Here is a 26,701-nt window from a genome sequence, read left to right as displayed (position 1 = left end):
AACTAATTTGAGACAGGTCCATATGCCATAGACCATATACTAGTGGCGCCCCTAGGTCAAGTTTTTTTTAATTTCTGGTCAGGCTTACCAATCTTTTTCCATCGTCACCAGTTTTTCATCATCGTCGCAAGGTCACATAATTGAGCGCGGATCTCCTCTCAAAATGAGAAGGTTTTGGATCTGCAGATTTCACACAACTGTTAGAACATTACGGAGAACTTTCAGGCATGCAGGTTTCCTCACGTTGTTTTCCTTCACCTTTTAAGCAAGTGATAATTATTTTAATTTCTTAAAATGCAATTAACTCCGAAAAGTTAGGGGTGTGTGCCGGGGATCTCCGATGCCAGGCCTGACAGGAACAATTTAGAAATCATAAATTCCCAAATTATTGTCCTTGCCAGGAATCGAACCTAGGCCTTCCCACTTATAATACCACTGCCCCAGTGAAACTTATAATACCACTGCCCCAGTGAAGTCGTCAAACCTACTCGTGCCTACGAGATTTAGATAAAGTCGCGGTTTTAATTTTTTCACAATCCATTTTCAATTTGCACACGTTACGGAAGTGTAAACATTTATTTTTTCGATAGCTATACCTTGTCCAGTTCACCCACGCACGTTTTTGTCACGTAAATATCAATAAAAGGCCTCCTTTTCAAATAAAGCACTTAGCCATAATCGTATTTTAATCTGTAACAAGCAAATATCAACCCTCGGCCTTCACATTGACATGTGTCAATTCAAATCCTAGTTTTTTGATTTGGCCGCAACTTTAATGTTTATTTAGAAAAGCTGTTTTAATTGAAATGTGGCGGATCGCCTACTCCCTGATCTTAAGAGTCTACAGTCGTGATTATGGACATGAATGTAAGATCGACCTCATTTTGTCAGTAGGCCCCATCAAAGAACTCTTGGCCCGTATCAACGATACCAACGAAATACCACCACTGGTTCGAATATAAACAAAATGATTTGGACGTTGCAAATAAGTCAGTTTAAAAATAATATTAATGGTCTAAAGCTTTCTCAAAGAGAAGAAATATGAAAATAAATCTTATGTAAATAAACTGTATAGAAACAAATAGCAAGATAATGTGGATGGGCAGAGTCCTAATAAAGATTGCAGCAGAAATCACGGAAGATCTCTATAATTTGTATTCAATATCCCTTATATTGTCAATAGGTACGATACATGATAGCTTACGTTTGATTGAATTGTTAGATGAAGACGAGGGGATATGATTAATTAAAAATTATATTCACTGTATTATTTATTCTATTTACTTGTATGAATACGCCACAATTTACAATCATAATAAACCTTCAGGAATCAATAATCATGCAGATGATTTTAAATATTCTTCATAATTTTATTATGACATCGAATCGCGTTACTTGCTATCTGGTAAGAGATGATATCAAGTCAAAGATGGCATTCTTGATCAAATCTGTATAAGTCGACGAGGGTACGAAAATTAAATTATATATATATAAATATTGTGGAATAACAAATATTTAATACCTACTCCTAATTGAAACTGATGATAATATAGTAAAGTACTGGAAATTAAGTCATTTAGTGAACGGCTTTGCTGGTTCGCAAAAAATAAAGTAGACAAAATAATTTCTTATGTGGACGTAACTGGCAGGCGTATTTGCAATAATATTTTGCGGAAGTATACAGGAAATGAAAATTCTAGTTTGCTGTAGTCTACGTACACTATTTTTTTAATTGTATTTATTCAAAACCTAGGAATTAGCGGGTTTCACATACTTATCGAAGCCACATGCATCAGCAGTAATTTCGGAACACTTGCAAAATAATAAAGCATTGGAATTCTCGAAAACGTCGTTTACAGCTCACACAGCTGTTGGTCGTTTTAAATTTATTGTCTCAGCGGAGTTCCTACAATCGATGAGACGTTAGGATATTCGCAAAGCTGTTTATAGAAAGTAATCTTTCAACACAACCGTTTAGGGGTATGCTGATTTTGCATGTAATTAGGCAGTTTGTCAATTTATTAGCTTTTTACGCTTAAACTGATGAACCGTTGATTATTGGTACAGAGATAGAATTACATTTACAATCATTGGAAGTTTATCTGGATTGTTTTTAGTCATTTAGAAAAACAAAAGTTCTGGAGAGTATGTAACAGATACATACCTATTTATTAATAGGCAATGTAGGTATATATTGGTTGTTAAGAATGTACCTACAGTTAAGAGAGTCAGATAGGTATCTATTTGCAGTTTCCTTGTTTGTATTTTTAAATATTGATCATCATCACCACTAGTCAACCTTGGATAAATTTATCCAAGCCATCAATCCATTACGGGTCTTCTCCTAGATTTTTCCCAAGGCTTACATACCATCAGGTTTAGACCATCACGCTGGGCAAGTGCGGATTAGTCAACTTCATGTACTTTTGAAATCATTATGGAGAACTCTCAGGCAAGCAGATGCCTTCAAAATGTTTTCTTCACCGTTAAACCCAGCCAATATTTTTATTTATTTATTCAGATACAAGTTAGCCCTTGACTGCAATCTCACCTGGTGGTAAGTGATGATGAAGTCTATGATGGAAACAGGCTAACCTAGAAGGGTGGTTTCTACACGGCATCGTACCGGATCCGTACTTACTCCAAAAATTTAATTACTTATATCTTTATAATCTTGTAAACATCTATTAGAAATGATGGTTCAAAGAAGAAACTCGCTGAAGATTCGTCATTCCTGGCCCTATATCAATCAATAGGGCTATAAAGCGCACGGCGACGGTAACACGACATTTATTTATTCCTCGGAATGCTCCTGTCATGTCCCCCTTCTCGTCCCGCCATGTTTCACGACTCATTATCTATTTTCCACCTCTAAATACGATGATGGTAAATATCTATATCTACTTCTGAAATGGTAATTTTTATGCTTCAGAGAATCAGGACTAAAAATAATATTTTGCTACTCGTATACTTAATGCCTACTTGTCAGTTTTCAATTTTCAAAATAAAGAATAGGTACCTACGAGTCGGTACCTATGAATACACTACTAATAACTAATTAGCGAAAACCAAAACAGTTCAAAATTAAAAAAAATCCCATCATTGAGGTAAATTATAAAATGCTTTTATGCAATACAAACCACAAACTATAGATATTAATACACCTAGGTATTTTCACTGATATTTTTTTTCTGTTAATTATTCTATGATATAGGTATACAGTCTACCTACCAGAAATAAATCATTCACATACTTGGATGAATTAAACACATTCATCAAAGTTCACATATCTACTTAAAAACATCACAAAGATATGCATAATGGTAGACAATATCATTTTTGGAGTGTCATCTAAAAACTGACACTAGTAGGAATGCACTTCCCCAAATACATCATAAATCACGACAATATAGTACGTCCTGAAGCTAGGCATGCGCCAGCGCCGTACAATTTCTTTCCCTCCTTGACGCTTTTTTCTTGATCTTTTTTGGTAACCGCGAGAATAATGACATTAAGGGCCGCATACACTGTAAACATTTTCCTGAGGATTTTCTTTATATAGGGATGTAAAAATACAGAGCACTTTTAATCAAGTTAGATACTGAGTTAGCCTACTCCATCCTAAACGTCCATAAAATCAATTTTGACCAGTTTTAGATTCTATTTTCACGATTTGTTTAATTGTTTTTATCTCCTCTTTTATCATTATCATCATAATATTGTGCTAAAGAGCCTATAGCCTACGCACTAATCCGATTTCTGATCCAAGCTATTCAGTGGACATCTTTGACATATCTACGTCATACGTCCGATTTAAATCCGAGGCATATCCGAGATATTCTCACGGATGTTGGAGGGGAAAGGGGAATGTTAGCCATAATTAAAAATGGCTAATATTCTTTTTTTTAAAAAAAAAAAAAAGAAAAAAAAAAAAGAAGAGAACTCGAATGACGGAAGTCGGACGTAGTGCGTAAGCTGCCATACAAATAGTTCTATAACTACCTTCGGAACGTATTTTCACGGACTCAGATCGGATGTAGTGCGTTATTGCCCTTAGACTTTTTGTTTCCCACCCGGGAATAATGTCATTAAGTCGCCTTTAATGTTGCCAGGGAGCGGGAGCGCCGCCGCCCAAGGCGAGCGTTTGTTGATACTTAAATTAGGTTGTTTTGACACGCCTCGTCCTTATGTTTGTACTAAATCTAATAAACGTCCGTTGCGTGAAAGCGATCCATTCATTATCCTTCTGTTTAAAGTTTATTTAATAGATTGTTAATTTCAAAAGTTACGATAATAATAATATAATAATCTGAGCTCATAAAGTTACCTATTGATTTTTTTGGATCACTATGAATCATGATCGACCCATCGCCAGCCCACTACTGAACTCGGATTGGTAGGCTTTGAGTAGGTACATTATGGAAAACTCTAAGGCCCGGTATGCACCTAAGCGGAGCGGAGAGGAGATGTCTACAGTCAACCAATCAGATTTTTAAAAGATGACGTGATAATTTTTTCATGTCATCTATTATGAATCTGATTGGTCGACTGAACACATCTCCTCTCCGCTCTGCTGAGGTGGATACCGGGCCATACGCATGCAGGTTTCTTTACGATGTTTTCCTTCACCGTTAAAGCAAGTGATATTTAATTGCTCATTAAATTGCAGTTTTTCTACATGAAAGGGTTAAGTATATCTTGTACAATGGTACGGAACACTTCGTATGCACACTCGCACTTGGCCGGTTTTTTACTATGGTAATGAAGCTTTTTTTATAAAATCATACAACCAACAATGCATCCAACCGTTACCCTTCAGACTTGTCAATATTATCAGCTACCTACTAAGTAAGCTAAGGCGCACTCATTACGTCGAACCCAGTCTCCATTGTAGTCAATCGCTTGCCAGGTGGGCGTGCAAGTATAAGTAGCGCCGTGACCCTCGACACCTCGTCCTGGTTCACCCGGACTTTGAGGGGCGAAGGAACATGCTTTTTGGACATTCACGCGCGAGGCAGCATTGTGTCAAAAATCATATTCATTTCGTGACAATGCACTAATTTTGAGAAAATTTTAATTGATTTTATAACTGTAAACGAAACCCTAAAACTTTAGGGTTATGGAAAATCTAAAACTAAAATGAGTCGTCGAATATAGAGGAATTACACTACTGGGTGATGCTCGCAACTTCGCCCACGTTGAGTTAGGTTTTTAAATCCCGAAAAACTCCTTGATTTGCCGGGATAAAAGGTAGCCTACGTCCGTTCCTGCGGATGTGAGCCTATTCCTCTGTACCATCAAAATGGGTTAACCGGATGGGTCGTAAATAGCTAGCAGACAAACAGGCAAACTTACAGATAGACAGAATTTCATATTTATATTTTTTTAGAATAGATATCATAGAATAGAGTATCTTCAATTTTAACCACTAATTTTGTGTCGCATGAATCTTTTCATATTTATTTCTTTGAATTCCCAGATTAAATAAGAACAATAAAAGACGGAAAGATAGTTACCACTCTTTGTACGTAATTTAGTACGACACCGGAATGGACAGTCAAAAGTCACGACTATTTCCGTCATCATTACCGTGGATCAAATTCATTCGGAACTGAAGACTTGACGTATATCGCTTAATATATTCTCATGTTTACTATTTCCCTTTGATCTGTAACAATACTACGCCTGTATCAAAAACTTTCGTAGATTATCGCTCGCCGTGACGCAAGATCAAACAAATTCATAAACATTTTTAACAGTAAAATGGGCGGTTAATCGGTGCCGCTTAAATTATTTTTGGTGGAACATTCTAAAAAGATTTTGAGTCATTTCGTCGTTAACATTGCAATTTCCTACAGTCATTCGTCGAGTTCATCGTCCTAAATTACCTACCTGTCTAGTGCGAACTCGTCAAAATATCATGCAATTAACTCTTGTGTAGGAAGTTGTAAGGTTAACCGCACTTTGGATGCGAATTTGTATCGTACATACCGACTGGTCGTACGAATTGAGTCGCACCTTACGTTTTTCTCCGTCAAAAAACAGCGTTTCGGTGACATCGCTTTTGTGAAGTTATTTTTGACAGACTTCTTCTTTCTTTCAGACATTTGTATGCTTAAACCAAGTAAGTAAATTTTTTACTTCCATTTTTAGGGTCTGTACCCGAAGAGTACGTACGTATTGCTAAGCCCCTGCTGTCGTCGGTCCATCTGTCAGTCAGTCCATCCATATTTTGTCCGTCTGTCCGTCTATCAGTCAACGGGCTCTATTTCATGAATCGAAATAAGTAGGTAGTTAAAATTTTCAGTGTGTATTCCTATAATAGCCGCTCTAGCAACAAATAGTAAAAAATTCAAAACGGCTGTCACGCAAATTAAAAAAAAAATGTTATTATTATTTCTTGTACCACGGTGCGGAATGTCATTTCTATGTTCAACGCACGAAAGTGTATTTAAAAATCCCAAATCGGATTGCTTTCGAATGTCGGAACTGCATGCACACATAAGTTTTACAACAATAGTAGTTAAGTACGACAACTCGCATCTAGCCTGCGCACTCCATTAGAAGGTCGGGTTAATTCACGTTCGCACGACTTAAATTCGTAAAAAAACGCATCCAAAGTGCGGTCGGCCTAACTGTCTGCGACATTTGTAACGCTGGCAGCAGTTTAGCAAAAAGAGTAATGAAATATATGAGAGCGAGGTTGCAGCGCTCTAGTCTGCTAGAATAGCTGAGCAGGTTGGCATAGTGCGGCATCACTCGGCAGGTAATTACTGGCGCGTCGCCGGCCGCCGCAACGCGCGCTGCTGAAAGATTGACACGGGCTCGATGGCTGCCCGATGACTTGTTTATTGCGAATACTGCTCTACCGAATTCACACTTCGCCAATTGACTTGGCGAATCAAATCATCAAATCGACTATTCGAATAATTTAAAAGTGCATCTCCCCCTCCCTCATCTTTCTCCTCCTTGGTGTAACGCTGTGTTTTTTTTTTATCATGCAAATATTCCCCTTTCCCCTCCAATGAAGTGTAAAGCTGGTAAAGGTACGACAATCGTGCAACGAGTAAAGTTTCAACTGCCACGCCGCCGCGCCAACCTCTTGGTTTTCATTCCGCTCGTCTATTGAGGCTATATCTTATAAGTTCTAAGTAAGAATATCTTATAAGTTAAGGATTCTAAGTAAGATTTCTGGTAGGGGCAATTTAGTTATTTATAATTTCCAAATTAAAAACCGCTCATGATACATATTTAATATCTTACACCGAAACATAACAGCATCATCAAAAAGTGGATCTAATTCAGGAGGTAGTGCCCAAATCTCGTAAAGTAAAAATTGACAATCTAAAAGAAGCGCTAATTATAATTTATGGCTCTTTCAAAATCAATGATTTATACAATAATCCCTGTGAAGAGAACAATATTAGGTACATATTTTTACAAAGACCAGTCATTATGTATATTTTAATTAAGAGATTTGGTACAACCGAATCAGAACCAATATCTAAATATAAACGAATAAAAAAAACATGTAAATTAAGTATGTATCTAAATGTGAAATTCTCGGACCCTATCACGGGTATTTTAAATTCTACTGTACCTAAGATTACCAAAACTTTGTTACTTAATGGCATTGAAGTACTCAGACATTAGGCCAGGCGAGGCTTGAATGGCACCAGGTTGCGGGAGATTTGTCGTAAATATATTCACAAATTGTGTGAAGCCCCAGCGTGCGCCCGCGCAGCGAGGGGGCGATTTCTCATCACACTGCTTGGCCTCAGCCAAACACATTTTTTAACACCTCGCTCTGTACCTAAATCAACAGTGTATTTTATGAGTGCATCGACTCAATTTCGCTTACATTCTGAGAAGTTTTGCAGGAACTACTCACTGCAAATATAAGCACAAACAAAATTAATTGCATTTCTGTTTTGCAAGCACGTTATTAATTTTGATTTAGGGACTTTAAGTTATACAAAACATTCATATCGAGTAAAAATTTTTGGTTTTTTTTTAATCTGTTTCCGGTCATTTCTCATCATTCACATAATGTGTGGGTACATGAATGCATGGATTACGTTATCAGAAGTAGGTTTAGCCCGGTCACATGTAAATACTACTTATATTTGCCTTGTTATCGCTATCACTTATACTTTTAAGCCTACCAACATCTACTCTTAATTCATCTACTTAAACTTGTTCAATTTACGTATCGTCTACATTGATCTATAACATACAAATACAAAATTTGTATTAAGTAAAACCATTTCTTTTGTTTCAGATCACTAAGCTCAAAATAGACAGCAATCCGTTCGCTAAAGGATTCCGAGATTCTTCGCGTCTCACTGAATTCGAAAGGTGAATATCTTCATATATCTTCATAAATATTTTAAAACTAGGGTTCAAATAATCATTAAGATAGGTATTGAAACTGACCAGAACTTATTGATTCGCATAAAATCGAATAATAAGGTAGTTGTAAATTTAAAATTGAAAGATATCTACAAAGTATTCAGACATCCACAAAAAATCAGTAGTTTACATTTAGGTTAAGATCAATAAAGCGTACTTCGAATTTGCTCAGACTGACACTGTTAAAATGACACAAAGTTATATCGCTGGCATAATTAATCTTTCTCACTCTATTAACTGAGCAAACTCAAAGTAAATTTCACAGACCTCACCCTTAGAATGCATTTAGAAGTACATTTCCAAAGTTTTAGGCACACAGATTGGGTTTCGAAGAATTTTAAATAAGTTTTTGAAGATAAATGATGAAATGCGAACGTGCGTCATAATCGCCCAATGCCCGATGGAACGATCGCCATGTATCATTCACTCAGCCGCGCGTATTCATTAGCCCTCATTACGATATGACAGAATTTGGTATCTGTTCTCTAATCGAGCATCGGACACGCTCTCAGAAACAAACGCAGCGACACTGATTGATGCCTAGGCTACTCAATTACGACTATATCTCTAACTCGTAGCTAATCGAATCGAGATAAATGTAGGCCCACTTTGCATTCGCCCGATGATTTATAATTTGCTCACGATTTCTCCAACAACTCGTTCATTGCTCAAATACACCTGACATACGTTTTCCGCTTCGGAACCGGCTTAATTAAGTCTTAAGACGTTTATTTTATTTTTGAATTTTGTTTCTTTTTGAGATTCTATATCACGGGGGAGCACGAAAGATCATCAGTCTTCCCCGATGACGCGCGCTTCAGCGCCGCCAATTCTAGGTAGATACAACATCTGAACGTTACTCATGTTATTGTTGACAATTTGACAAATATCTGATATTGAATTCAATTATTTCAGAGAGACGATGGAATCGATGCTCGCGGAGCAGCACTACTTGCGCTCGCCTCTTCGACCGTTCGATTTGGATCAGCACAACAACAATTTGACACTGGAGGAAAAAGCTATTCTGGCAGCTCGGTCACAGCTGTTCCTACGTGCGGCGTACCCTTTGTACGGCGTTCCGGCTGCAGCGCTGTGGGGACAGTGGGCCTGCCTGGCTCCTCAACTACTCGCTCAACAGCATTTGGCATCCGGGTCGGGGCTGCAGTTGCCGCGACCGGTTTACCCCGGCGGGGTTCCATCGTTATCCCAACACCGGTTCTCGCCGTACCCGCCACGTCGCTCGTCTCCCGGCTCGTCTCCGGACTCCCTCCGTGACGCGAGCCCTCATTCATTGCCGCCTCATCCCCCGCACACTCCGCACACCCCTCACCCCCCTCACAGTCCGACTTAGTGCTTTTACGGTAGCGTTTACGACTCGATCTCTTTCACATTGCAAACCTAGAGGTTATTAGAATAATAATGGAATGGCGCTGTAATTATGGTTGCACTTACGTTTGATTTTTAGTGCGTAATATGTTATAAACATTGGAATTTAGTGCTTTCGCATATTAAGTGGGTGGTTGAATAGACTGTGAAATGAACATTTCGACCCGATGTCAGGTCATTGTTGTACAATATTGTAAAATAAAATATTTAAATATAATTTAAGAATGTAATTAATAATAATTGTTATAATAGCATAATATTATTATGTTCCTAATAAAGTTTTTAGAATGATTTTGCGTTAGGTTTATGAATTATTGGCATTCATGGATGGTAATTATGTAGAAGGGAGTGAACGTATTGGAGACAATATCAACATATCTGTTTTTCTTTAAATATGTAATTCATTATTTGGCAAATGGTTTATATTGATTAGGTAAAAGTGCAATACATACAAAGGAAAAACATAATGTTCCAGCAAACATAGTTGTTTGTAGTAAGATAGATGTTATAAATAAATTGTAGATATATTCACTGTCTGTGTTTAAGATAGGGCTCTACGGAATTTCAGTTCGGCGGATAGAAGTACCTATATTTACTATGTAGTTAAATTATAGTTACTATAAATAATATATTGATAAAGAAAAAAAATTAAATGTTTGTTAACATATTTTGTTTGGTTTTATTTGCTTGCATGAGATACCCACGACATGATAGACAATCAACAGAAATGAGTTTGAATAAAAACCAGACGGAATGGTAAAAGCAGCAGCTACTAAATTCTCCTAGTAATTTAGCTAAGTACTGAATATCACCCATATTATAATGCGAAAATGTGTTTGTTTGTTGTCCTTCAATCACGCCACAATGGAGCAACAGATCGACATGATTTCTTGAATGGGTAAGTAGGTAGGTACCTATAGTAAAAGATCTGAATAGTGCCATAGACTACTTTATCCCTGAAAATCAAAGAATTTCTACCGGATTTCTAAAAACCTAGCATCCACGCGGACGAAATCAGTGACATACCTAGATAATTTAGTATAGGTAAGATGAACCTTCCAAGTCTTTTCAAAACAGACCTGAACCAGACGTTAAAAAGTAAAAAATTATAAACAGCGTAAATAAAAACAGCTAACCATAATTTTTTATTTAAAAAAAACTCCTTATGACTTTGACGTTTTTGGTATTTTAAAGAGGACTTCTTCCCCTTTTCGCACTTACAATTGACTATAGGTTCTACTTGCAGAGTAACGTATTGTATTGCTCTATTAAGAATTTTGACCAGTCTCTACCTAAGTACTGTCATAGATAGGTGCCTTATCATACATACTTTTTACCTCGTTGCACCTTACCTCGTACCTTAAATTGATAAACCTATTGAACACTATTTCGATAAGTATCAGAAAAATCAAAATACATAGTCACTAAGTAGTGCAAGTTCTGCCTATAGAAATAAATGCACCTGCATCCCCTGCACGGGGAAGCTGGAAGAAATCTCTGTTTAGAGATAAGCATTTCCTTTGTACATAGCTTAATTTATCTTAACTTTGTAACTACAATTTTGGTACATGAAAAATAAATATAAATATAATTAAATAAAAAGTCGATAATCAGTCACATATATTATATAACTATTGAAATCTGTGGTTGAAAAGCACCTAAAGTTTTAGCTTAGAAATATAAAAAATGGAGCCCAAAAGCTCCTGTAACCTTGTACAGCTATCAATTAGCTTCCCGGGGTCCGGTTACTTAAACCGGTTCTCCGTTGTACACGAAACCACCGCTAGATGGCACTACAAGTATTATAAAAACTCGAAATCTTTACAAGTTTGTTTACCGTGCAGTTTGAGTTGTTTGTAATTTTGATATAATGTTAGTAAATAATTCTCAGGATTCTCCACTTTCGAGTACGGAAAACTAAGGATTTTGTATTAATTATTATTGTATAGGTAGGTACTTACCATCCAAATTTTGTTGGTCGGTAGGCCTACCTACGAAAGCTTTCTTTTGAAATCTTATTCTAAAGTAATTTCTTATAGTATATCTAAGTACAGTACATAATTAAAAAGAGGAAGTAAGTATTTTTTCATTTTTTATACTATATTTTATAATGAGCAGGCAGGTCACCTGATGTTAAGTGATTGCACCCACCCATGATTTTTCAGCGCCAGAGAAACATTCAGTGCGCTGCCGGCTTATCAGGAATTTGTTGATACGTCCCTTGAATAACCCTCGTTGAAATCTAGGGGAAATACCGCAGTTGGTTCTACAATTTGCACATCAGTACATCTACTAGGTAGTTAATTTTATATATTAATTATGTAAGTAGGTACCTAATTATTTATTGGACAGTAGGTACTTTATCAATATATCCACTGATGCTGAAAATATCACAGAACTAACCGAGGTTATCTTTTTACTTAACGTTCAAGCTTTTATTGTTCGAGAAACAATCGCTGATTTATGTCGGAGACAAAGCGTGACAGATTGCGAAATTGTTACAAATTAGAGCGACTCGACCCGCAATTATGCAAAGCGACTATGAAGTTATCTAGGAAAACAACCCCACGCCAACTATTCAATTAAAATGAAACAGTGCCGAGGCGACATTCAAGTCACATAGAGGAAGGGTCGTCTCCATCGAATTAGTTCGGCGCGTGGCCACATTACTACGACAAATTTCATCTCCCGAGGGCCGAGGGATGCAACGCTAATCTAATCTGGATTGTAGCTAATAAATGTTGTACCCGCCGACCGGTTGCAAAAATTTATTGCTTGTAAAACTGTTTCCAATCGCAGAAATTGTACCAGTGACGCCGTACTTTCGACATGGTCTGATTGAATTTGCCATCTCACTGACTTTCTTGTTTCGTTTTCGTTTATGATATATGATTTTATATAATTTAGCAAATTGAAAAGTACCTGTGTTATGAATATTTACTCCCTGTAACTCAAAAAATTCATCATCATCTTAATCATAGATAAAAGAAAAGCTTCTTGATTTTATCTATGATCAACAACTGACAAGCCGGCGCGGGTACAGAACTGAGCACTGGTATCTTTTCTGAATGAGAAGGATGTAGGCTATATTCCATTACGCTGACCAAGTGCAGATTGGCAGATCTCACGCACCTTTGAGGATTACGGAGCATTCTCAGACGGACAGGTTTCCTCACGATATTTTTTTCACCGTGATATTTACTTGCTTGATTAAAACGCACATATCTCCGAAAACTTTAGATGAACTCTACTAATATCGGTTTCTAACTCTATTTCAATACACAACCACTTAATTTAACCGGTAAGTAAACTAATTCCTTCTAAAAGGAACTTTGAAACAAACGTGGCAAATACCACTGTAGGTTTAAGGTCGTAGCCCATTTACACAACACCGCAGCAACACAGGTCCTGCACAATAGCACCTGTACAGCTAGCAGACAACTCACTGACTCCGAGTCTACAGCTAACAGCCTTCTAGTGCGGCGGGCCGGGCGGGTGCATCTGAAGTCTGAACCCGCGGAAGTACGCCGACCATTAGCACGCTTCAAGCGAGCAGACGCTGTGCTCACAGAGCGCGTGCCGCTCTCTTGGAGTGTGCGGTACGCAAGATGTCAACTATTGAGTGGCAAGGTTGCGGCAAGCTCACTACCTGCGTGCTATTTTGTGTTGTTACTGTCCAAATGACGTACGCGCGTCGCGGCTGGAGAGAATATCGTGCGGGGCGCTGACGTGACGCGCAGTTCCGCTACAGTGCAGTTCGAGTGCGTGGGCACCTTAAGTCCATATTTGAATGCTCATACTTAGGTTGGATGGGAGCGGACTGCGGAGTCGTGTAAGTCGGCTACGACCTTAAGCTGCCTAATAAGGCCTGTGTCTCACTCGCCTCAAACAAAACGTACGCGATGGATTATCGACAGGCTCTTTGGGCAGAGGGCGTAGTAATGCCGTGTTATTGGCCACTCCGCTCATAATCCGCTTTTAACTGCGGCAACCCTGGTGAACGTGATCCGAATGTTTACGCACAAATTTTTCTGTTCGATAACATTCGCTTTTCTTAGCTTTATTGTAGAGCCGATAGATTTGTTGAAGAGATAAACGGTACATGTGTACAACGGTCATGGTGTACTTACGGAAAATCTTCCTTTTTTATTTATAGGATTCCGTACTTAAAACGAATTTCTTGAATAACAATTAAATAAATCAGTCTTCATATACCTACTTACCTGCTTTGAATTGATTATGACATGGTTAAAAAATCTAATGAACGTATTTTGAAACTATTTAATAGAAACATTTAACCATTGTTCATGGTACTAATAAGTACCTACTACTAGTACTTATTAGTTCCATGCCATTGTTTTACCAGCCATTTCTCATCATAGATTATTGTAGTCATAGCTACTCATACCTCATAATATTACGGGCCTCCAATACCATTTCATAATTTATGCGTATAGGTCCGCACCATGAACGTCCATTAATAAAAACGATATTTTAGATCGATCGGGAGGGTGAAAATACGAGACATAAATTTAACACCTAAATGAATTACGCACGCCCATTTACGCGAACGTTTCCAAAATGACGCACAGCAATGGATAGGTAACTGCCAATAAATAAAAATAATCAATTCAGTAACGATCCGTTTTGATAATGTTCATAACGTAGCGAAGCCTGGCTTCGAATTTCGATGTCAGTAAGCATTGACAGTGATAAAGAGGTAGAGATAGAGGACTTAAGAGGGCTCTCTCCGTCACTCGTTTTATACCATTTCATACAATCGTAGTTCCAATTTCATTTGAATACTAAGCAACCAAAGTCCATGAAATTTTGCAGACATATTCTAGAAACTAATATCTATGTCTGTGGTTTTCCAGATTTCTGTTAAAATATTCGGTTTCAAAGTTACGCGGTCTTAAAATTTTCATACAAATCTTTGAGCCCCTGTAATTTTAAAACTACATATTTTTAGAAAAATCTAAAACACCACAGACACAGATATTAGTTTCTAGAATATGTCTGCAAAATTTCATGGACTTTGGTTGCTTAGTATTCAAATTAAATTGGAACTACGATTGTATGAAATGGTATAAAACGAGTGACGGAGAGAGCCCTGTTAATTGTCTAAGAGCCAGCGCATGCCAGACCTTCGTTATTTTATAAAAGCTGAAATTTTCTCTGCGTATTGTCCCCAACACAGTGAGGGAACGATCAGCGACTGTGAACTTGTGAAATTTGGATCGTAGTGGCTAATGTTATACGACATAGTAAAGTACCTAAGTTCGCATGGCTCTGAAAACTACATTCATGAAGTCAGAGGAGAGTAAGGAGAGACCTATATAGAAATAGTCATTAGTTTACAGGAATCAGTTACCACTAAGCAGTAGTAAATGGCACGGGAGCTTCGTCTTTTCAGAAAACGCCGGACTGTCGTTTCGTTCCGGTAGCGACTGCCAAGGCCTGCGTTACGTACATTTGCGGTAATAAACGTGAATTTATTACCCGGTTAGGTTTGCAGTTTTCCTGAAATGTGGAGACGTGTGGAGAGACATTAGCGCTGGCTGTTCACCTTCCTCCCCTTTCCGCCCGTGTGCGTGGCGTAACACCTACCTTCAGCATAATAAAACTTTATTTGCACGTTTAGTACCTACCAAAATATAAAAACCATCCCGGACACGTCTCCGACAGCGACTTATAATGTCGTTAAACTGTTTTATGCCGGCGCTCGGCGTTACCTACGCTTTTTTAAGGAAAATTCATAAGGATGCAAACACATAAGAAAGATATTATATACCTACATACTTACTATGTTGTTTTTATCTGATGTTTTGAGAAGCTTTTGTAGGTAACTAGGCATATGCTGCCTCTTCACTTCAAACTAAAGTAAAATCAATCTACAACTACTTATACTTACTATAATATGTATCAGAATTTGAAGAGCGACAGTTATCACTAACAAACTTCTTAGGTACTTTGTAACTAAGAATTTTGATGCCCAAAACGCTCAAAATTTTGCTAAAAATACAATTGAAAACAACACAATTAATTTAGTTCACACTAATTGTGTTTGAGAACAGATCCCAATAGAACCTACTTACAGGTAAGCGTGAAACATCATCCACAAGACTTTACCACATCCTTAGTCCCTATAACTGCTATAACCATACTATGTTAACTAATTGGGAAACCCCTCTCTGTTCTCACTGGAATGATTAAGTTTGGCATTGTTTACCTTCCTACTGGTAAACAGCGTAAGCTCTATACCTACTATCTAATTTAAAAATACCTGTCTGTCTGTTCGTTATCTACCTACCTCACGAATCGTTAATTTGATTAAGTTAAAACTTTGGACAGTTGATAATGATCGTTAAAATATACCTAAGTGGTGAGCGATTCGCATCGCAACTAGGTACTTTATCATCAAATGAAATAAACAAAATAATAGTGTTCGGACATACGATAAAAATTTCAATACATAATATTATGTATTGAAATTTTTATCGTATAAAAAATGCATTCTTTTTAAATATCGCGTTGTAGAGTTTTCCACTCATTAACTCCCAGTGTTTTACAAAACGGTTATTAGTTTTTTTAAATAGCCACTTTCTCAAAAGGCAATTTAAACCCGCCATCTCGTATCGCAGCGCATATTGCAACTCGATAAAGTTATTTGTGCTCAATAAGGCGAATGATCTGACTTTTCCCATTTTTCCTCCACGAACCACCCCCTACCATCCCCTTCACACCGATCTCCCTACCTCCCTTTGTGGTGCAAAGTTGAGGGCATTAGCGTGTTATCAGTGTGAAGAAGGCGCCCACCTGAACCTTTACCACTAAACACACAGCGACTTCACCAAATTATGTTCGAAGTAAGTATTTCTCTGTCCATTACTTCCTTTAGTTTAACACTTTCTTCAGGCTAAACAAAAACAGCAATGTATACCAAATTAAGAACTTCAATATACTGCTGCGTATGTTTAATAAGTGTAACAGATAGTATCTATAAGCGTTGAGATGTGGGAATAGGTGGGAAGCGTGAACGTGTTTTGCAAACCAGCCGAGGAAATAAGGTGTCCCCAATTTTACTTTGTCGACCGCCACTGATAGCGGCTAATGCACGTCCTTTGTTCCAATAGGATTGTTTTCCTTTTTTGTTTCTCTTTATTTTCTTTTGTAAGAACCATGTAAAAACCAGTAGGTAGTAGATAGGTAGGTAGGGCATAATAATTGTCTTTTGCGAACAATGTAGGTACGTCATGTAGTACATAATAGCTTAATAGCTCAAAGTCAATAAGTAGTTCGTAGAAATGCTCTCAAAGAATAATAAGACTGCATAATAGGTACTAGATGATGCCCACGACTTTGTCCGCGCGGATTTAGTTTTTTTTTTTTTTTTTTTTAACCAAGTGGGAACTCTGTGATTTTCCGTGACAAAAATATGTCCTTCCCTGGGATAGGTACAAGCTACCTCTGTACCAAATTTCGGATGGGCTGTGAAACCACTGAAACGTTAGCAGACAGACACACTTTCGTATTGATATTTCTACGCTGTTGATGAAATCTTTCGATATCTTAAGTAGGGTAGATGCATCACCTAATTGCCAACTATGAACAGATTGCCTAACTATACCTACTCGAACTTGAATCTGAGGCAAGATTCAAATACTTGTACCTAGTTCAAGTGCTTAGGCATTTTCAAGAGGTCAAACAGCAAACACATACGAGTAGGTAAGTACATACCATAGGTACGTCAAAGTATTATGTTCTGTTTAAATCGTTTACCTAAAATAGGTACCTACCTACCTGTTCCGGTAGTTACCTACTTACAGTAATGTTAAGCCTCCCTTTCATAGAGGCACGTGTAACTCCACCATTAGACAGCACTATTCACGCCTCTAGCTACTATCAATACAACGACCTGAAGAACAAAACGACACAACTCAAGCCTAACTAACACACTAGTTACTCTACCGTGTCCTCATAAAGCTGTTATTCGGCTGCGAGCGTGATTCTTTTCAATTTTCCACCAATCGAATTTGGCTGTAACATCAATTGAGTTCCCACATTTTCCGGGCGCACTTACACAATATCAATCAGGTTTTATTGGTGTTATCGAGGCGCGCTCCCGGGGGGAGGGTGGGGCTATTTGTATCAATAACCTGTCAATGGACCCCTGCTCCTTGGGGACGAACCACCTCGGTTTCGTCTGTGACCGCACTGATTTGATTACGAATCTATTGCTTCGGGCGTGTGAAAGATATGTTTTGATGGGCTAATAATAGTTGACGTGGACTGGCGCGGTATTTTATTTACACCATGGATTAAAAAAATCGGTCAAGTGCGAGACGAACTCGCATACGAAGGGTTCCGTACCACCTTACAGAACTAACGCAACTTCTTACGGAAATAACACTTTTTAATTTTTTAAACTTTCATGGCAGCCGTTTCGATATTTTTTTTATTGTTTTTATAGCGACAATAGAAATTCACATTCACACATATATTACGGTTCACGAGATAGGTACAGCCCCCTCACTGACAGACGGACGGACGGACGGACAGACGAACAGTGGAAGCTTAGTAATATAGTCATTGGTCCCAACAAGGTAAAGTTCTGGAACAAAAGCCCGACTGCTACACTTTTATTTTATATAATGACACAAGAGTATTATGAGTCTGTGCTGCCAGAATCATTAAAATTGGCTCACGATTTTTTATCTGAAGCGCTAAAAAAGAACAAACTCACTCATTTACATCGTTCAGGAGAATTAAGCATTTGGAACGCAAAAACCTATAAGTTCCTAAACTACAAAGTTCAATTAAACTATCTACTATACTAAACGATATACTTAAATACCTATTTAATTCTAATAAGCTGCAGCAAGCAGTGAGTTGCCTTCTGAAGGGCAAGACGGAAGCTTGTACCATCCAGAGTCCAGAATAGGTACCTAAGCTACCTTTCCGACTCTCCGTGATTCGGCTAAAATTCAGCTGTAAAAACCTGTTTACTACCGCTACTTAAGGAACTAATTAAATTTTGTAAAAAAAAAGGTTACCAGTTTTATTAAGCAGCATAATAAAGAAAGAAAACTAAAATCAATTGAAATGTAACAAGCCAATCACATTAAATTCGCAATAAACCAATTGAAAATAATCGAATGATTATTCGTGCTAATAGTAAAATTATTCCTTACAGCATCGAATAATGGGAGAGCGAAAGTTAACAATGAATGGAAGCCAGAGAGTTGTCTTATTGTTAGAGCACCAATGTTTTGGAACAAAATCGCGGATTAACCTGACCGGTGTATAGGATTTTCATTCATTTTACTCTATTTTAACTGTAACAACGCTTTACTTTTATCATATGACACAACTTATATAATAATGTAACAAGTAAAATAAAATGAAGCACATACTTACTTCATATGTTTACTTCTTTTACTGTTCTAAATACTGTTATTCTGTTGTTTTTTTTTTACATTTCATTAAAATATTTAACGATGATTAACTAATGTAAAAAAAACTAAGTTAGGCAGGTACTTTTATTTTAATTATCATAGGGGTTTTTACCGAACTACACCAGAAAGAAGGTAATGTGTTGTATGAATATATCTACTCGCAATTACCTATTCAAAAATTAATTTCTATATGGCTGATGTTTGCTTATCTATGATCCAACTCAATGGCGAAAGTCAATAATTTTGCTTAGTAAAACTCTCGGGCTTAGAATTTATTCCATTCCGATCGTCCTTTACAACGCTCCAGAGGGTTCACGGTGTCGATGGCCACCCCATTGTGGGAAAATATCTATTAAATATTTATGATCCTCTCGCCTCATGTTAACGCGTAAAATTATAACTTCTTACATGGAGCCCATAAAGACCATAAATAAATATTGACGGTCCATTCACGAGACCGAGCGTTTTATTCCAGAGTGTGGATTGCTTAATTTTATTTTATTGTTAGAGAATTATTTAATAAGAAAATTTATGGAGTGAAGGTGGGTTTAAACATAGTTTGATAACTTATGCTCAGGTAGGAATTCCTTGCTAGTACATACCTAACTAAAACCTATACAAATATCATGGTGCTTACTTTAACATTATTGTTAACGAATTTAACAGATGGCTAAACCATTATAAGTTCTCAATCGCTTTTACATTATGATCCCCTTACCAAGAACAAATTAATTTTATTAGATTTTTTTTATATTATTTTATCCGTCTTGGATGAAAATAAGTGAACTAAATTAAATAATTAAAATAAATATAACACTGTTTTACTATGACAGTTGTAACTTCTAAGGCCCATCTTGATGGCAGACTGATTTTGATCTTATTTTTATGATGACTTATATTTATGACCTGTCGCATCCAAATCTGTATCAAAAATATTTATAGGAACACGTCATATCGCCCGGCGGCGGCTGCTCTTGGGGGCTTAGCAGGTGATGGATGGAGGAACCCGGCCTTGGCATCTACAATACAATGCCCAGCTTTACCCAGATGTGGGACCCGATAACTTTCGGCGAAGGTGCGAAGTCACCTTACTGATAGCATCGAGTTATTAGTTAATCTTTCGTGATTGCTGTTTTTGACAATGCTTTTCAGAATATGTCACGGTTTCGTAACGTGTTTTTTGTTTTTATAGACGAAGCGGGAGCATAGCTGCAACATTTTTTTTTTTTGATTTATAAAAAAAAGTAAAACACTTATAGGTCTCAGACTCGGAATTCCTGCGTAGGTAATTATTAAATGCAGATATTTATAATAAGTATGTATAAACAAGAACCTAAATTAGATGAGCTATTTTCTCTGAACCACAACCCCTTCGATTCGATTCGAACCCTTTCGATTCGAGTAACAATTTAAAGTTTTTGTTCAAGTTTAGTATTTTCTCAAGCCTTCTCATTCTGACTGCTCTAGGAGGAGACTGCTCAGCTATAATGAGTTTGCGTTGAGTTGATGATGATGTTGATGGCGATGTGGTTAATAAGTATAGAAAATGGACATAATAATCTTCCACGAAAGGTCAAAATAGCTTGTAGTAGCAATTTTACTAATGAAAAAGCGGCCAAGTGCGAATCGGACTCGCGCACCCGAGGGTTCCGTAACTCGTGTAATTTTTCCGATATTTTGCATGATAAATCAAAAACTACTATGCATAAAAATTAATAAAAATCTGCTTTAGAATGTGCAGGTCCTTTATTACCTTTCATATTATGACACCCCACCCCAAATTGAAAATTTAAACACTTTTTAATATTTTTTTATGATTTACCAACCACAAATTCACGATTTTCGGATTTATTCCTTTACTTGTGCTATAAGACCTACCTACCTGCCGGATTTCATGATTCTAGGTCAACGGGAAGTACCCTATAGGTTTTCTTGACAGACACGACGGACTGACGGACGGACAGACAGACAGACAACAAAATGATCCTATAAGGGTTCCGTTTTTCCTTTTGAGGTACGGAACCCTAAAAATCGAAAACTTGTTAAGAGTTTAGCGCAAAAAAATACAGAGTCACTGCCATTTTGATCATGCTTCAAATACCAATTCGGCAATCGTGTGTATTAAGTGTACCTAAGGTGTGCAGCATTGCAATAGGATTTAGGAATGGTGCCTATCGGTTAAATCAGCAACTTCTTATCAAACGTAAAAACGCTCGCTTTGTATGGGAGTTTGTATTATGAAATACATAAATGTGACGTCATAAACATTTGACCCATATGACGTAGTTTTTTTAGTTAAATCGATCATTTAAAATGCAAACTTATAACTAACAGTTGCCATGGATTTAATGAATTTTGCGAGACCTAGGCTTCTACGATCTGTCTAATAATAATTTCAAAGAATTAATTTAATTTTTATTAGGCTCTACCTATTTTCCTAACCTTAATAATATAAAATAAGTAGGTACTTACGTCAGTTTCTCAAACCAACGTAGGTCGTTAGGTACAGTACTGTTTTAACATACTAATCAATTGCTAATTAATCAACTTATTTTTTCTAGATATTGGAATGTAATAAAAGGTTAAAGTCGCAAAGAACGAAAAACTATTCATAAAAGGAACAGCTAAGTAAAAACGTAAATAGGGTACGTTCGGTTGGCCAGCAATAAAATAATGAATGATGTGATGGCTTAATTGGAGCTTCCGGAATGAGGCCATAACGCTGCTCGAGTGCCAGCACCTTTGAAGTGGCGCGACTAGCTAATTACAGGACACCTGGAATTAAGCCTTTGACACACGACCCTTTGTATAAACCATTCTGTACAAAAAATATGCCACAGACACTTTTTAATTATTTCAATTTAATTCTGTTTAGTCTTACGATATCATAAGACAATGTTCTAATCTAGGTGAGAAAGGGCTTGCCTAGAAATTTTGTAAGCGAGCGAATCTCGTACTTAAGTCCTTTATTTTCCGGAATGAAAATAATAATAGGTATTTATTATTTATTTACGTTACAATCTTAGTGTTATAATTGTAAGTATGTTCCTACTTGTGTACCTACAATAAGTAGATATATGCTTAAGTCTTGGATGAAAGGCTGTCTTGATAACTTTAATAACTTAATTATTATGACTTAATATCCATTAATAACATCAGCTGACACCATAAAGGTTAAAACAACATTAATATACAACCATATTCATAAACTATTAACGTAGTCGAATGACGAACCCTCACGCATGATATTGTTACGATTCATCATTTTTATGAAACATAATTTGACGCTATCGATGATAAATATAGGATAAAGCGTAATCTATTTTATTAGACAGCAAGGAGTTACAACCTAGAAAGGATGTAGTATCTCACATCGCAGGAAGGACAGACAGTCGGAGGTCTGATCACCGATATGACATAGAATACATTGCCTGTAGAGGCGTGCCTCCGTTTGCCTCAACACCGGAGTAACTTACCACTAGGTAATTGCAACTGGAAACAAACGATGTTAATATTTTTTAATACCTGTAGATATCGAAATTTGCGGAACCAGCAAGGATAGACCCCTGCATCCCAGTGGTTATTGCAGTGTCTTTAATCCGTTTAGAGCACTACCATAAGGTTTCTTCACTGCCGATGACGAAATCTCTGTAAGTAGATAACATGATTTTTTTAACAATCTAAGCGACTGGTAGTGACATCTAGTAGCTTTACAGTTGAAGAACTAGGTTGTAGGTACTTTTGATGACCTATATCACTTACTATGGAACAAAACAAAAGGTGATGAGAGTTAATTTCCTTTAAAGTATAGGGAAACAGTATAATACAATTATAAAATAAACGATGTCTTCAATCTAATTGATTTATGCAAGCACCTCTTCTATATTCGCTATACTCAATGGTTGTAGGTACATAACGATTCTCAGCCGGTGATATTGCAATCGGTACGGATGCTGCATCGATACTCTTCGTCTCCTCGGGCGGAGGAGAACTGCCAGGCATTAATATGTCGTACGGTCGAGATAATAAGGTATTTACGGCGCTAAATGGTAATTTGGTGAACGTTTATACGAAGATAAATCAGTTGCACCTGCTTGGACGTGGCTAACATCGCGCGATCTCTGGACGCCTAAAGAAACGACATTAAAAAAAATCCTAACAATTAAACTAGTAGCGGCATTCTATTTGGGGGGGGGGGGGGGGGGCGGAATTCGGTTTCGGGCATGTTTACCTTCCTCCTATAATTTACCACCATTTTACCAGCGAACCGCAAGACGTCGGGCGAGTTTTCATCCTTACGTCCGCGTCGCGTCGTCGACATTCCATCTAAGACACGCACAAAACTTTTTGCGTCATCATTCCTCATACGCATGGCTAAGGTTTTGAAATACTCATTACTCTTCCGCGATCTGTATTTCCATCCAATTACAATCCGGGTACCTTTAAAACAAGAGTGAATAGGTAATCTTCTAGGTAAACGCGTCCCATCTTTGACCACATCATCACTTTCTGGTGTGATAATGGTCAAGCGCTTGCCTAAAAGTACCTACCTACCTAATGAATTGAAAAAAAAGTTGCATCTTAAGACTAAACGATCTTGCGATGACTGTTTAACAAATTCTGGCGACTAGACTTACTTACCTACGTGTTCGGTTCTGCACAGCATTTTATAAATGGTCAAGGTCAAAAAATAATGCAATAGAGTATCTATAGCTGTAGAATAAGAAAATAAGAATATCTGCGAATAAAAATTTAAGCAGGTCTTGACTACAATCTCGCATAAAAAGTGACGATGCAGTCTAAGTTTTAGGAATAATTAATCTAATTTTTAATATAGTAATTATATTGCTCTCGATTTCTTGTTTGTAAGTACCTACCTAGTTGACAGGAGTGGAACGATTGCTCAGATCTTATCTTAAAATATTAAAGTTTGGATGTTTGGTTCCTTCACGCCACACTGAAAACTAATTTGGCTGAATCATAATAGATTGGAGATAGTTTATACCTCGAATTAACACATAACGCTACTTTTTATCCTGGAAAATCATAGAGTTCCCGAGTCGAGAGATTTTTAGAAAACCCTAATAAATCTCCATGTGGACGAAGTTGCGAGCATTATCTAGTTAGGGTATAAAGTAATAAAGTTCCCTATTTATAGTTGCATTAATATTATAGGTACCTATCAGTCGTTACAAACGTTAATATTAAGTACCCATTAGGCTCTACCAATTTTCTTCACGGTTCGTAAATCTACACTTTGTAAGCGAACCTTCGATGTTAGAACTGTTAATTAATTTATAACTTAATTACATAAATTATTATCTTTTGAAACTCACCAAATTTCTAAATTCGCCCTTGAGTTTTTTTACTATTTCTTAAGTACGTATTTTTCTTAGGTACGTAGGTACCTATTTCGTATACTAACCAAGCTTAAGAAAGATTTAAGTCCCCAAATAAATGATTAATTAGATGGGTGAATAGAAAAGTTTTGTGTAAAATTCAAATTCAGGAGGAAATTGGTGGGTTGCTTTAAAAAGACAAAATCTTGCAACGGACAATACTTTCTATTCCATCAGCCTTTATGACCACCAAAGACGGTCCTCCGCCTTCCTCGTCCACCCGCTTCCCGCCACCTTCTTCTGGTCATCGGTCCAGAGGGCTGGAGGTCGTCCCACACTGCGCTTACTGGTACGCGATCTCCATTCCAGAACACGTCTGCCCCATCGGCCTGCGAGAGACATGACCTGCCCATTGCCACATTTTCAGCTTGCTAATTCTTTGAGCTATGTCAGTCGCTTTTGTTCTTCTGCGAATTTCCTCGTTCCAGATTTTATCTCTGAGAATAATTCCCAACATACCTAGCTCATTCCGTAGCGCGCTTATACTTAAATAGTATAGGTACGAGTAATTACGTAACCTAAGTATGTTTTACGTGTACGAATGTCTACAATGCAATTCAGATTCGCACTCTGCATACGTTATTATGTATTACGCTAAAAGTATATGAAATGCTTTTAATTAGCGTCGATCAAATACATTACGAGGCTAAAAACGTTAATAATTAACTGTTAATGTTTCGTGTAATAACAGTGTCGTGTACATCGGCACATAATCGGCACGGACGTTTCCACGCCTTGGCACATAAAGGACTCTTCACATTTACCGAGATATTACAATAATAATTTTACTATGATTGTGTGCAGTGAAAAATTCCTATCAAGAGTTTAGACGGGTATCACACAAAATTAAAACCTACCTTCTTGTTGAGTAATAGGTACGTGATTAATATAACTATAAGTAAGTAAGTAGGTAGATTGAAAAAAAAAACGCTTTTTTGTAAGTATGCAAAGCGACAAATAAAATGGTAAATAAAACTAAACTTACAGTCAAACATTTGAGTGGCCCTCTTCTGCCTACAACATTTCCTTCATGTTACATTATATATTCATTCCAAAATTACAATTGAGTAAGTACTAGGTAAGTAGTCAATGTAATTCAGTACTTCCATAACCGTCCCTACTCTATGTAACACAGTGATTAGATAGATAGGTATATTTGCATGATATTTTCAACATAAGTCTCTAATAAAACAACAGTCGTTATAGTCTCTAAGCATATGCTCAAAATCTCTAAGCCATCTGAAGCGGTTCCATCAATATTGCAGTTTGAGGACAAAATATAATTGAATTGCCCTTGGGCCAAGATGTACAAGTCGTACCTACCTGGCATGCGAAGCTTTAGGTAAGTACTTAGTTCGAAGAAAATCTAAAACTCATTGTAGAGGGCGATATAATAGGTACTTACACGGGTGAATACGGACGGTAGTTGATTGTCTGCAAATGTGAAAGGACCTTAAGATCATGAGACTCGTAAAATTAAATATGCATATTTTAATTGCACCTAAAAAGTTCCCTGCTAGCCATTTTGATTGCGATATGATCGATTTATAACTTGATTTCCGCTCTGTAAGAAGGGTTAAGACAAAGTAGCAGGTAATTACGGACATAATTATAAAATTATATTGATAGGTAAACAGCAGTGCCTTTTAGTCTGTATGGAGTCACTGGTACTATCATCACGAACTCTTTCTAATACTTAGCATTTGTTATACTTATTTTGTGAACTTTGTGAACATGACGATACGAAATGTTGTCTTGAACGTTAGCAAAATTTCAAAACTGGGTTTCTTGGTTTTGATAAGGCTTAAAATATAATCATAGGTAGATACTTATACGAACGATATCTAATAAAATCGCTTTTTTTATTCACAGACAGACAGACTAGACGCTTCCAGATATTTAGAGTTTTGAAGTCTCAAACAGACAATTCGGATTATATGTGCTTGTAGATTTTTTGTCCCGTGTCATCAATTTTTCATTGTTTGTCAAGCCATTTGTTTTGAAATCATGTTAACAAATCTGCAGCCATTATTCGTTGTCAACAGT

General features: G+C 37.1%; 1 protein-coding gene and 1 long non-coding RNA gene across 3 annotated transcripts in view; one reads left to right on the top strand and one right to left on the bottom strand.

Annotated features, from left to right (window-relative positions):
- LOC123864479 (T-box transcription factor TBX20-like) overlaps positions 1-10,133 on the top strand; it is a 59,857-nt gene extending 49,724 nt beyond the window's left edge. Inside the window, exons 5-7 of one of the 2 annotated variants that reach the window (XM_045904959.1) lie at positions 8,282-8,358; positions 9,174-9,248; positions 9,328-10,133. In XM_045904959.1, the coding sequence (XP_045760915.1) occupies positions 8,282-8,358; positions 9,174-9,248; positions 9,328-9,763 (588 nt within the window). In that variant the 3' untranslated portion in view covers positions 9,764-10,133. The remainder of the gene's footprint in view (positions 1-8,281; positions 8,359-9,173; positions 9,249-9,327) is intronic. The other variant, XM_045904967.1, reaches the window with a different exon arrangement.
- Positions 15-20,290, bottom strand: LOC123864503. The gene is made up of 4 exons (XR_006795798.1): positions 20,280-20,290; positions 19,168-19,171; positions 17,594-17,601; positions 15-83 (listed from the first exon to the last, which is right to left on the bottom strand). It is a non-coding gene; the product is annotated as an uncharacterized LOC123864503 (long non-coding RNA).
- Between the last annotated feature and the right edge of the window lie 6,411 nt (positions 20,291-26,701).

The sequence above is a fragment of the Maniola jurtina genome, chromosome 1 (assembly GCF_905333055.1).
Source record: "Maniola jurtina chromosome 1, ilManJurt1.1, whole genome shotgun sequence".
Classification (NCBI taxonomy): domain Eukaryota; kingdom Metazoa; phylum Arthropoda; class Insecta; order Lepidoptera; family Nymphalidae; genus Maniola; species Maniola jurtina.
This window is presented reverse-complemented; position numbering and strand designations above follow the sequence as displayed.